Source organism: Capra hircus (assembly GCF_001704415.2).
Source record: "Capra hircus breed San Clemente chromosome X unlocalized genomic scaffold, ASM170441v1, whole genome shotgun sequence".
Classification (NCBI taxonomy): domain Eukaryota; kingdom Metazoa; phylum Chordata; class Mammalia; order Artiodactyla; family Bovidae; genus Capra; species Capra hircus.
In genome coordinates, this window is record NW_017189517.1 from 25,110,899 (window position 1) to 25,125,212 (window position 14,314).

Genomic DNA, 14,314 nt, shown 5'->3' on the forward strand with positions numbered 1-14,314 from the left:
TAAATTCTAATCCAGGTCTCTTTCCCTGTACAAAGTAGCCTCTCCCTGACTAACCACCTGAAAGTGCAAGTGTTAGTTGCTCAGGCAGGTCTGACTGTTTGCCGCCCTGTGAACTGTATTCCATCCTCTGTCCGTGGGATTCTCCAGGCCAGAATACTGGAGTAGGTAGCCATTCCCTTCTCCAGGGGATCTTCCCAACCCAGGGACTGAACCTGGGTCTCCCAAATTATGGGCAGATTCTTTACCGTCTGAGCCACCAGAAAAGCCCACTAACCACTCGATACCAAGACACACCTTACCCACTTCTAAATTCCTAGTGCCTAGCACACTGCCTGGCTCATAGAGGAATAAATGCACAAATGAATCTTAAGACAGTGTATAAAAGCTCACTTTGCAATGAAATCATTAAAATTCTTAGTCTTCCAGTTGATAAGAAATCTGGTAATAATTTGAAATAAGATGTTTCTTCTTTAGCCTCCTAGGACAAATAAGTACATCACTGGCTGTATTATACAGGCTCTAAAGTCAGGCTGACTTGTTTTCCAATTCTGTCCCAGTCATGAGCTATGTGATCTTGGACTCCCAACTGAATCACATTATGCCTTGCTTTCTTCATCTGTAACATGAAGATAATAGCACAATTTATCTCCTAGGACTCATATGGGGATTTAGTGAAATAGCACATGTAACTTGGCAGACAGTAGCTACTGGGTAACTATTAATTTTTTTCTTTTTATATAATGGTCTACCTAATAGATGTTGAAAACTAGCAGTGAAATATTTTCCTGTTGCTAATGGCAAACCAAGTGTGACCTAGAAAAGACAGCTAAATGCCAAAGAACCTTCAGGAAGAAATCATGTTGGGGATTGATATAAAAGTACATCCAAATATCAGCAAAATTCCTCCCTCACTTGAAGTAGAAGCATGCCAAGATTTTGCTACAGTACTTACAAAAAATGTTACTGCTTGATCTAGTCATTAGGGTTTACAAGAAAATAGAGTCTCTGAAATAAGTGTTTTGTTGTTGTTGTTCAGTTGCTAAGTCATATCCAACTCTTTGTGACCCCATGGACTGCAGCACACCAGGCTCCCCTGTTCTTCACTGTCTCCTGGAGTTTGCTCAAATTTGTGTTCATCGAGTTGGTGTTGCTGTCTAACCATCTCACCCTCTGCCACCCCTTTCTCCTTTTGCCTTCAATCTTTCCCAGCATTAGGGTCTTTTCCAATGACCCAGCTCTTTGCATCAGGTGGCCAAAGTATTACTTTCTTCTAAAACTATTAATATTCTTGTAGCATGAAACACTACTCATGTGAGCACAAAGTTGTGCTTGTAAAAGAGCAGGACTGCATGGAAATGACAAAATAGTAAATTATCCTGGAAAGCAAATGGGCTTAGATCATTCTGGCTCCTCTGCCCCTGAGATGAGGTGAACATATTTGTAGCTACAAGAATTTGTTTTCTATAGCTCTCACACAGATACATAATCTCAAGGGTCCCCAGTTAAATGTTTTCTGTCCTAATAGTGTTGATGTGTTGAGAATCAAAAGGCAGTTTCTTAATCAAAATTATACTTACCTGGAGATGGATTTCCAGAATATTCCTGCATCATTTTAAATAATTACAGAAGTAACCTGACCCAGACCAGCACCTCCTATCCATACCCTAGGGCTTGGATCCTGGAAAGTTGCAGGGTAAATGACAAATGTCAGGTTAATGACCTACTCCTAGAACATAATACAAATGAGAAACTCTCCATGACATTCAAACCATTTTGCTGTAGTTACAGAAAACATGGAAATATATTACTACCTCTTAAAAGGGAAACTTTTGTAAATGGATTTTCTTAGTCTCAAATATAACTTGCTTATGTGATTCATTCATAACTAGAGGTCCCTCATCATGTATATACCATGACAGTCTCCTGAGGTACACTACGCTCTGTGCTGTGCTTAGTTAGTCATGTCTGATGCTTTGTGACCCTATCTATGGACTATAACCTGCCAGGCTCCCTTGTCCATGAGGATTCTCCAGGCAAGAATACTAGAGTGCGTTGCCGTGCCTTCCTCCAGGGTATCTTCCCAACCCAGGAATCGAACCCAGGTCTCCCACATTGCAGGCAGATTCTTTAATGTTTGAGCCACCAGGGAGGCCTAAGAATACCGGAGTGGGTAGCCTATCCATTCTCCAGGGGAACTTCCTGACACAGGAATCGAACCAGGGTCTCCTGCATTGTAGGCAGATTCTTTACTAGCTGAGCTACCAGGGAAGTCCACACTGCACTCTATTGGAAGCTTAAAATCAGAAAGGACTAGTTCCCCATTTCCCTTGTTAGAACCATGATTTATCAAACACTTATGTCCCTTCAGGTACTGTTTGCAAAGGCTGTGCTAATATTAAACTACATGCACACCTTTATCAGAAAACCCAGGCATGCCAAGAACAGCAGAGAAGCTCATGATAAATGGTTGTAAGATAAATTAGCGCTCTTGGAATTTTTTCCCAACTTACATTCTTTTAACTCCAATTTTTTCTGCCACCTACTCCTCATAACACTTTCTTCGAAATAAGACAAAAGGAAAACATTTGGGTGACATACCAAAAAAACAATATTTATTTTACTTAAGCTTTTCTGCAAGAAATTAAAATGATCCCCAGTTGAAGGCATTACCAAAAATGTTAACATAGTTTCATGTATCCCTTCTGCGCCAGATGAGGAAAAGACTTATCTGAATGAAAGAATAAGAATGACCATTCTTACAGTGGGTTTACTTAGCTATGTGGAGAAAAAAAAAAACATATAGGTTAGACATCAAATAGTACATAAACCTTCTAGTTTCCTATAGGTAGTGGGAATTAAGCTGATGCTCTCAATTAAGCAATTGCTCTCAAGACCTGGGGATCACTTTTCAGGAATTATAAAACAGCCATAGGCATTTCCATAATTCACCACCCCATTTTTTCCCCCAACTATTTTGCTACTAAAAGAGCAAGATGGAAACAAAACATAATTTTCCCACTCTCAGGCTGCAGGACTGTCTGGGATCAGTAGTTCCTTAGATCATCAGAATATTAGAGCATCCCCCACCACTGCTATCTAAGTAGGATGACAGGAAAAATGGCTTTGGGTGAGGCATTTAGGTGTTGTGTTTTCTGGAAGTATAAGATCTGGCTAGGAAATAATAATCTCCTCCCTACACAGGAAAACCAAATATTCTTTCTAGAGAACAGTAGGGCAGAATGGAACATCCATGCCTGTCTTCCAGCCTCAACCTGACCTCAAATATAGAAGTGCAGGGAGGAAACATCTTGACATCTGCCATTGCCATGATCCCCAATTTTCTCCTCCACTGTGGTGCAAGGACATTGCCACTTTTGCCCAAACCTGTAAAGAGTAGGGATGTCTTATCTCCCTTCCCACTAAGAGCAGGAATTGGAACTAGCACTATCTTATTAATATGAATGAATGAATGTTTGAAGAACTTGTGACATGGAGTTCTCAAGTTCCTACCAGTAATCTGAGTCTATGTGAGGAGGGGAGCTTCTCATTTCCATACTCTTAATATAGAGGAAGCAGAAATAGAGGGATATTATATACATATATGAATATGTTGTGGGGATGGGTGAGGATGGAGCCCTAACATAGGCAGAAAACAAACAAACAAAAAAAACCCACAAAGGACTAACGTTGGAGCCTGGGATGGCTGGCTATCAGTATTAGAAACGAAGCCTGCTAATAACCATTTGGGCGAGTAAGGGAAAAGAGAAAGATGTAACTATTCTTTTTTTTTTCTCAAGCAAATATCAAAGTTCTAAGTGAAGAGAATACTTCTTTTCTGTGTAGAAAATGCATAAACAGTAAATGCTGAAAACCTTCAAATAAATGCAGACTCACATAGAAGTTACAAAATATGAAAGAATTAGTCATTGTTTCTCAATCTACTCATACTTTTCCTGAGATGCAAATTACTCCCTGCTCCTCTAGGTGCTGTGAGCAGATTTATATTCTAATTGCTAATGAGAGGTGAAAGAATACACAGAGGGAGATGAAGGAGAATGCAAAAGGGGAAATCGGGGTGGGGAGTGAGGAGCTGAAACGTCTGGAAAATGACTGGTGGGGAGAAAAAACTTATTGAGCCCCAACTAGACTGAATTCTTTGAGGGAGTCAGCACTTCACAGTTGGAGGCACAATACAATCTGGACGTGTGCTAAATACTTGATCTGAATAGCAGTGGTGAAGAAGAAATTCATCATTAGAGACTGGGTCCTTCAAACTCTAATATCCAATAAGTTGTTCTGCCTCCACTGCCATTAAAAGCCTGCAATGGCCTCAAAAGTTCTCAGTAAAAAAGCTGCCTCTGCTTTTTCTGTAGTCACAGCTGGCTGACATGGATGCCTGGGCCTTTCAAAGCAGAGGAAAATGCTGCTGGAGGGGATGAAGATTCCAGACTATTAAATATTAAAGAGTTTTAATAGCCGTAGCCCCAACTCAATGGGATCCCAAACAATAGATAACAGATTCTATCAATTCTGTTTTGTTAGATGTTCTCTATGACTCAAGTTTGACTTCAGCATTTGCACCCAAAATGAGTTCTCCTACAAATAATATGTGTTGGTATTATCTGAGAAAAAGAATTCAAAGCAGGCATAGATCCCTCAGGAAGTTGTCACAACTCTTGATAAGATTAACTCGACTGCCATCATCGCTTTCTAGCTTTTGCCCCCTAGTGTGAAGCCTTCGCAAAAGATGTCTGCTTTTATAATTCAGCAAGAATGACTCTGTTCTTTTCTCCAAAGGGCCTATTATTTTTAGTTTTTCGGTGCATGACTCAACAGAAAAACCTGTGGCTCTTATGAGCTGCCTGTTTTGAAATGGTCCAGTAGTTTCAGTTTCCCTTTAACAAGTTCCCAGATAATAAATGGAGAACAGTATGAATCTTCACAAGGTCACATTGAAGGTTAAAATAAATTATCTCCATCACTGAGAGGCTCTCTTCAGGCTTTCTATCAGCACTACAGAGTCAGTTTCTTCTTTGGTTTGCTTCTCATAGATGTCATACTTCTTCCAGTGCTGGAAGGGAGAGAAAAAAACACATGATGACTTTTCTAAACAGTGTTCTTTTCCTGAGTACCTGCAGTAACTGCTTATTTTTAGGTTTGTGTGCATGGAGTGTATGTTTTCCTGTTTGTTTTGTTTTTTTTTTTTTGTTTGTTTGTTTTGACCCAAGAATTGTCATCTGTTTGGACAATTAAAAGAATTGATCAAGAAAAAAAACATGGGATTGTTATATGATGTTTAATAGCTATCTCAAAAGGTAAACTTATGCAGACATACATCTCCAAAACTGGAAACAAAGTCTTTTGTAGAAGAATGAAACAGTGACATGTTTTTCTTACTTCAATTGTTTCTATCTTTATTTTTTTACTGCTCAAATTTGACCATTGCTTCAGAGCTGTCAGAGGCTCAGAAAAGCATCAGGGTTTATGGCAATGTACAAAATATCCTAGAAGACAGTGCAGCTAAAAGTTTTGAAAGACCTTGCATTAACAACTTCATGCAAGAACAGGGAATTGTGCATACAAAATAAGCACATCTTGAACTCAAGTTAAGTGTGTCTCTTATGGTGAAAGCCAATATTGTAGTCCTTGCCTTCCTTCCTTCCAGGTCAGAGGAAAGGATGAAATGTGAGCTCAGTCCCCTCATCTGTAAAACACAGCTGTTAGACTAAACCAGGGGACAGCAAACTATGTTCTAAGGGCCAAATCTAGCAGGCTGCTTGTTTTTGTAAATGAAGTTTTATTAGAACACAGTCCCATCCATTTGTTTCTGTATCACCTATGGCTGTTTTCACGCTACAACAGCAGAGCTGAGTTTCTGTAATAGACTCAATGGCTTGTGAAACCAAAAATATTTACTATCTTGTTCTTTACAGAAAAAGTTTGTCAATCCCTGCATTAGATTATTTCTAAGCTCCTTTCTGCTCTGCTGTTTTCTGGTTCTGTAAGACTAGAGAAGTAAATGGAAAGAAGAAAAACTAAAAACAAATGCAACTAGAGATGGACCCAGTAAGTCAGGAGCATCCAGTCTTAGAGCACATATAGAGGAATGAGTTGGGAAACACTGTTTAAAATTTCCAAATTATTCTAAATATTTAACCGTGATACTCCTAGTAGAAAGGCTACAATAAAAAATACTGACAATTCCGAGTGCTGATAAGGATGCAGAGTACCTGGACTTCTTATATATTGCTGGTGGCAATGTAAAATAGCACAATCACTATAGAAAACAGTCTGACAGTTTCTTATAAAACAAAATATACACTTACTGAATGACCCAGAAATCTCACTCCCAGGTACTGACCGAAGAGAAATGAAAATATGTCCACACAAAGACCTCTACATGAATGTTTATAGGAGCTTTATTCATAAAAGCCAAAAGTCAGGAATAGTCATGATGTCCTTGAACACGTAAATGGTTAAATAAAAATAAAAACAATGGCACACAACAACACAGCAACATCATGCTAAGTCAAAGAAGCCAGACTCAAAAATCTGTGGGTTGCATGATTATTTTGGGCTTCCCTAGTGGCTCAAATGGTAAAGAATCTGCCTGCCAATGCAGGAGACCTAGGTTTGATTCCTGGGTTGGGAAGATCCCCTGGAGAAGGAAATGGCAACCCTCTCCAGTTTTCTTGCCTGGAAAACCCCATGGACAGAGGAGCCTGGCAGGCTACATTCTATGCAGCCACAAACAGTAAGACACAACTGAGTGACTAACACTTTCACCATTCACTTTAATCATGATTCCATTTATATAATATTCAGGAAAAGGCAAAATCTTATGGATAGAAAACAGATCAGAGGTTGCAAGGGTACAGGATCAGGGAAGGGGGTGTACTGTAAAAGAGTATGAGGGAACTTGGAGGGATGATGGAAGTTTTCTACATCTTGATTGGAGTGGTGGCTATAAAATTGCATACATTCGCTAAAACTCTTCTAACTGTACACTTAAAAGTAAAATGTATGGTATGTAAATCTTAACATACCTAAATTTAAAAAAAATGCACAGATATCTGATAAAAAATCTAAAAACATTATACAACCTTAAAGTAATGGTTTATCCAATAAATGACACTAAGACAACTGGCTAAACATTTGAAAAATAAAGTTAAACCCTACCTCACAGCCTATATGGATAAACCCTCTATGGATTAAAGACCTGCATGTGAAAAACAAAAATCAAGTAAGTCCTGGAAAAATGTATTAAGGAGCAATTATATAAATCTGTAGTAGCAAAGAGCTTTCTACACATAAAAAATAAAGGAAGAGGAAGAATAAGATGGTGGAGGAGTAGGTGGACATGGAATACAATTCTTTCCATGGATACATCAGGAATACATCATCAGACACAGAAGTGCATGCAGAACACCAGCTGAGAGCAGACAGGAGTACCTGACCAGAGGAAAAGAATACATAGAACCATGTGAAACTCGGTAGGACGAAGGAACTTGGGGGAAAAGCAGGAGTGTTGCCAGGACTAGACCTGCCCTCAGTGGGTGCTGGAACTGAAGCAGGGGTGCAGTCCCCACATCAGGGCAATCATCTGAGTCAGAGGAGAAACATTTAAGGCTGAGAGTGAAACAGCTGATCTGTGGCAGCCTAAACGGAATGAGAATCAGACAGTCCTTGCCACAGCCATACATACCCTGGACAGGGAAGCAGGTCTCCTAGAAGGTGCAGTGGCTGGGAGCTGAAGTTTAGGAATTGTGGAGCAATCCCAGGGTGAGAGCTTCTGTTGACTGGGGCGAGACCAACTGAGGGGACTTGAGGGAGGAGATTGTGGTGGGAAATGCCTGTGGAGGAAAGCCAGGCAGCCATGGAAGCAAGGCGATACTGCTGAGTCATGCATAGGGGGTGGAGCCATCACCATAGCCTCTCTCTCCCCACATACCAGCATCCGGAGCTGAACAATAGAGAGGCTGGCCCATCAAATCCCTGACTGTACTGAACTACAGAGCGGGACCCCACCCAGGGTGATTTTAAGTGCCTGATGCGCTGATCTACAGAATAAGACCCCAGCCATGGCCCCTCTATGTACCTGACACACCGAACAACAGAAGAACCCCAGGCAAGGCAGCCCTCTAAGTGCCTGAACGGGCGGAGTTATGGAGAAAGACTGGCCAAAGAGGCCTTCTGATCACCAGCTAAAAGGGGCTTGAAAAAAGACTGTGATAGGGCCATAACTTCTGTGGCAGAGGCAGTCCGTGTCCCTGCATATTTGGTGCCACCAGGGTCCCCGCAGGCCAAGCAGCTGTACCACCTTCATGCTCAGCTCTCACTGGGGCAGAGCTGCCACAGGCAAAAAAATTCTTCCATCTATGCATGCAGGGTCACTTCAGTAGTGTCTGAGTCTTTGCAACCCTATAGACTGTGGCCTGCCAGGCTTCTCTGTCAGGGAGGGGGGTTCTCCAGGCAAGAATGCTGGAGCGGATTGGCCAATAGTGGTTGCCATACCTTTCTAGAGCACTATATTTCCTGCTGCCCAAGCTGCCAACTTCCCTGAGTACCTGGTACTGCCAGAACCCCTGCAACCCAAGCAGGTGCACCACCTCCACACCTGGCCCTCACAGGACCAAACCCAAATCCTCCAGGGCAGCCTCAGGAGCAAATCCCAATGGAAGACTCACATGCAGAGGTGGAAATAAAACCACAACTGAAACCCAGGGGCAGTGTGGCTAAGGAAGAAGACCCAAAACCTTTCCACCAGCTGTATAAGCTGCAGATTAAATCCACACAGTCAACTAGGCAGACTCTGTCTATAGAATATATAAAAGGTCATGAGAGCTCCCACAAAAAAAATGCACTAGTTCTGATAGCTGAGGACATTGAAGGCAAGAACATATAGGAGTTGGATCAGATTGGAATATGAGCTGCCCCAAAGCAGGTCCAGATATCAGCACAGTGTTGGATGGCATCCTAGGGAGGTGAGGTGGACTTTGGCTCCCAGAGAGGGAAAGGACTCTGACAGCAGTGACCCAAGAAAAACATTTATTATTCTTAGGTTTCGACTTGTTCTGTAGATTCTTTTGGACTTTTTCTTTCTTTTTTTCCCCTTTTTTCCACCCTCGGTTGTAGCTGCAGATTTTATTGGCACTATGAAATCTAATTAAGCTTTTGAGTTTTTTCTTTTTTCCCTCAGTCACATTTTTTATTGTTGTTATAAACCTCTGCCTGTACGTTGGGCTTTTGCAATTCTGTGGAGTTTTCCCTTTTCTCTTTTTTAATTTTAATTTTTTAAAACTATTATTATTTTTCTACATTTACTCTTTTGTTTGCCTTTCCTACTGTTCTTTTCCCCTTGCAATTAATCTTTAATGTATATGAATCTTCTTCATCTACCTCTATTTAACTTTGCATGTTTATTCTTTCTTTCTTTTCTTTCTTTCCTTTCCTCTCAACATATTTGTTAGCTTTGTTTTCATTGCTTTATTCCCCACTTGGCACCTTGAATTAGTTTTGTTTTCCAGTTTGTGCTTTAGTTAGTTTTTTTCTTAACTGGTAAATATAACTTTTGATTTCCATTGTTCTCTGGGTCAATCTACTGTATTTTATTTTTGTTGGACTTATTTTGATTTTGCTCATGGGTGTATATGTATATGTGTATATTCCATTATTTTAATTATTATTTGCCTGATTTTGTAACTGCCATTTGTCTGGGGTTCATTTTTGGTTTCTTGTTTTTGGATATTTGTTTTAATCTCACTTAATGCTATAACAAACCACTTGTGGAATCTTCACTCCTGACCAGAGATCAAGCCCTGAGCCTTTGGGAGCACTGACTCCAAGACCCTAGACTACCAGAGAACTAACCCTAGGCAGTATCAGATAGTGAGAACTCACACAAAGGAAACCACTTGAATTCAAGACCTGGCATTACCCAACCACCAGTAGCACCCTGTGAAAGACGCCTCATCTAAATAACAAACAAAACAAAAATACAAACCCAATCATCAGCAGACAGGATCACCACTTCACTCAGCCTTGCCCATCAGAGGAAAAAAACAAACAAAAACTCAGCACAAAACTCACTTTATACGAAGCTCACACAAACCACTGGACCAAACTTAGGAGGGCAGAAACCAAAAGGAAGAAAGAATTCAATGTCACAGCCTGGGAAAAGGAAACTTTAAACACAATAACTTACAAAAAACATAATGAAAAGGCAGAGAAATACCACACAAATGAAGGAACAAACAAGAAACACAGAAGTCCAAATAAATTAAGAGGAAATAGGCAAACCACCTAAAGAATTCAGAATAATTATAGTAAAGATGATCAAAAACCTTGAAAACAAAATGGAGAAAATGCAAGAATCAATTAACAAAGACCTAGAAGAATTAAACAATAAATGTACAGAGACAAACAACACAATTACTGAAATTAAAAATACTCCAGAAGGAATCAATAGCAGAATATCTGAAACAGAAAAATGAATCAGTGATCTGGAAGATAAAGTGGTGGAAGTAACTACTGAAGAGCAGAATAAAGTAACAAGAATTGAGGATAGTCTCAGAGTCCTCTGGGACAATATCAAATGCACCAACATTCAAATTATAGGGGTCCCAGAAGAAGAGAAAAAGAAAGGGTATGAGAACAGTTTTGAAGAGATTATAGTTGAAAATTTCCTCAACATGAAAAAGGAAATAGTCAATCAAGTCCAAGAGGCATAAAGAGACCCATACAAGACAAACCCAAGGAGAAACATGCCAAGACATATACTAATCAAACTAATAAAGATTGAACACAAAGAAAGAATATTAAAGGCAGCAAGGGAGAAGCAACAAGTAACACACAAGGGAAACCCCATACATTTAATAGCTGATCTTTCAGCAGAAACTCTGCAGGCCAGAAGGGAATGACAGGATATATTTAAAGTACTGAAATGGAAAAATCTACAACCAAGATTACTGTACCTGGCAAGGGTCTCTTCCAAAACTGATGGAGAAATCAAAAACTTTTCAAACAAGCAAAAGTTAAGAGAATTCAGTACCACCAAATCAGCTTTACAAGAAATGTTAAAGGGACTTACATAGTTAGGAAATACAAGAGAAGAAAAAGATCTACAAAAACAAACCCCAAACAATTAAGGCAATGGCATTAGGGAACATACATATCAATAATTACTTTAAGTGGGAACAGATTAAATGCTCCAACCAAAAGACACAGAATGGCTGAATGGATACAAAAACAAGATCCATGTATATACTGTCTACAAGAAACCCACTTCAGACCTAAAGACACATATAGACTGAAAGTGAGAGGATGGAAAAATATATTCCATGCAAATGGAAAGCAAAAGAAAGCTGGGGTAGCAATCCTCATATCAGACAAAGTAGACTTACAAATAAAGAAGGACACTACATAATGATCAAGGGATCAATCCAAGAGGAAGACATAACAATTGTAAATATCTATGCACCCAACATAGGAGCACCTCAATACATAAGACAAGCGCTAACAGATATAAAAGGAGAAATTGACAGTAACACAATAAGTAGGAGACTTTAACACCCCATTCACACCAATGGACAGATCATCAAAACAGAAAATTAATAAAGAAACACAAGTCTTAAATGATTCATTAGATGAGATGGATCTCATTGATATCTTCAGGACATTCCAGCCAAATACAGAAGAGTACAGCTTCTTCTCAAGTGCACATAGAACATTCTCCAGTATAGACCACGTCTTGGGTCACAAATGAAACCTCAGTAAATTTAAGAAAATTGAAATTGTATCAAGCTTCTTTTCTGACCACAACGCTATGAGATGAGATGAGATGAAGTTTTTTTACAAGAAAGAAACTGTAAGAAACACAAACACATGAAGATTAAACAACACGTTTCTAAATAACCAACAGGTTACTGAAGAAATCAAAAGGGAAATCAAAAAATTTCTAGAAACAAATGACAATGAAAACACAACTCAAAACCTATGGGATGCGGCAAAAGCAGTTCTAAGAGGGAAGTTTATAGCAATATAATGCTACCTCAAGAAACAGAAGAAACATCGAATAGACAACCTAACTTTACACCTAAAACAACTAGAAAAAGAAGAACAAAAACAACCAAAATTAGTAGAAGGAAAGAAATCATAAAGATATGAGCAGAAATAAATGAAAAAGAAATGAAAGAAACAATAGTAAAGATTAATAAAATGAAAAGCTGGTTCTTTAAGAAGATAAAATTAACAAGCCTTTAGCCAGACTCATCAAGAAAAAAAGAGAAAAAAAGAAAAAAAAAGAAAAAAAAGAGAAAAGCATCAAATCAACAAAATCAGAAACGAAAAAGGAGAGGTTACAACAAACAATGCAGAAATACAAAGAATTATGAGACTATTATGAACAACTATATGGCAATAAAATGGATAGCCTGGCAGAAATGAACTGATTCTTAGAAAAGTTCAATCTTCCAATACTAAACCAGGAAGAAATAGAAATTATGAACAACCCAATTATGAGCACTGAAATAGAAAGTGTGATAAAAAAAATCTCCCCAAAAACAAAAGCCCAAGACCTGATGGCTTCACAGGAGAACTCTATCAAACATTTAGAGAAGAGCTAATGCCTATCCTTTTAAAACTCTTTCAAAAATTCGCAGAGGAAGTAACACTTCCAAACTCATTCTATGAGGCCACCATCACCCTGATACCAAAACCAGACAAAGACAACACCAAAAACCGAAACTACAGGCCAATAACACTGATAAACATAGATGCAAAAATTCTCAACAAAATTTTAGCAAACAGAATTCAGCAACACATCAAAAAGCTCATACACCATGATCAAGTTGGGTTTATTCCAGGAACTCAAGGATTCTTCAATATTTGCAAATCAATGTGATACACCATATTAATAAACTGAAAGATAAAAACCATATGATCATCTCAATAGACGCAGAAAAAGCCTTTGACAAAATTCAGCACCCATTTGTGATTAAAACTCTTCAAAAAATGGGCATAGAGGGAACCTACCTCAACAGATTAAAGGCCATATATGATAAGCCTACAGCAAACATTATTCTCAATGGTGGAAAACTGAAAGCATTCCCCCTATGATCAGGAACAAGACAAGAGTGTCCACTTTCACCATTATTATTCAACATAGTTCTGGAAGTCCTAGCTATAGCAATTAGAGAAGAAAAAGAAATAAAAGGAATCCAGATCATGAAAGCAGTAAAGTTCTCATTGTTTGCAGTTGACATGATACTGTACATAGAACCCTAAAGATAGTACCAGGAAATTACAAGAGCTAATCAGTGAATTTTGCAAAGTTTCAGGATACAAAATCAATACACAGAAATCACTTGCATTTCTATATACTAACAATGAATAATCCGAAAGAGAAATTAAGGAATCAATCCCATTCACCATTGCAACAAAAAGAATTAAATATTTAGGAATAAACTTACCTAAGGAGACAAAAGAATTGTATACAAAAATATATATATGACAATAATGAAAGATATCAAAGATGAAAAAAACAGATGGAGATGACAAAAACAGATAGAGACGACAAAAACATAATCCATGTTCCTGGGTAGGAAGAATCAATATTGTGAAAATGACTATACTACCAAGTGCAATCTACAAATTCAATGCAATCCCTATCAAGTTACCAATGACATTTTTCACAGAACTAGAACAAAAAATTTCACAATTCTTATGGAAACACAAAAGACCCCGAATAGCCAAAGCAGTCTTGAGAAAGAGGAATGGAGCTGGATTCCAACTTCAGATTATACTACAAAGCTACAGTCATCAAGACAGTATGGTACTGGCACAAATACAGAAATATAGACCAATGGAACAAGATAGAAAGCCCAAAAATAAACCCATGCAACTATGGCTACCTTATTTTTGACAAAGGAGGCAAGAATATACAATAGGGCAAAGAGAGCCTCTTAAATAAATGGTCCTGGGAAATCTGGACAGCTACATGTAAAAGAATGAAATTAGAACACTTCCTAACACCACACACAAAGATAAACTCAAAATGGATTAAAGAGCTAAATGTAAGACCAGAAACTATAAAACTCTTAGAGGAAAATATAGGCAGAACACTCAATGACATAAATCAAAGCAAGATCCTCTATGACCCACCTCCTAGAGTAACGGAAATAAAAACGAAAGTAAACAACAGAATTCTGATTAAACGTAAAAGCTTTTGCACAGCAAAGGAAACTATAAGCAACTATAAGCAAGGTAAAAAGACAACATTCAGAATGGGAGAAAATAATAGCAAATGAAACAACTG

The 14,314-nt window shown here is 38.6% G+C and overlaps 1 protein-coding gene across 1 annotated transcript in view; it reads right to left on the minus strand.

The window, feature by feature from the left end:
- Window positions 1-2,584: 2,584 nt before the first annotated feature.
- The window catches only part of IL13RA1 (interleukin 13 receptor subunit alpha 1), a 76,025-nt gene continuing 64,295 nt past the window's right edge, over window positions 2,585-14,314 (minus strand). Inside the window, exon 11 of the mRNA XM_018044222.1 lies at window positions 2,585-5,071. Coding sequence (XP_017899711.1) covers window positions 4,979-5,071 — 93 coding nt within the window. The 3' untranslated portion in view covers window positions 2,585-4,978. The remainder of the gene's footprint in view (window positions 5,072-14,314) is intronic.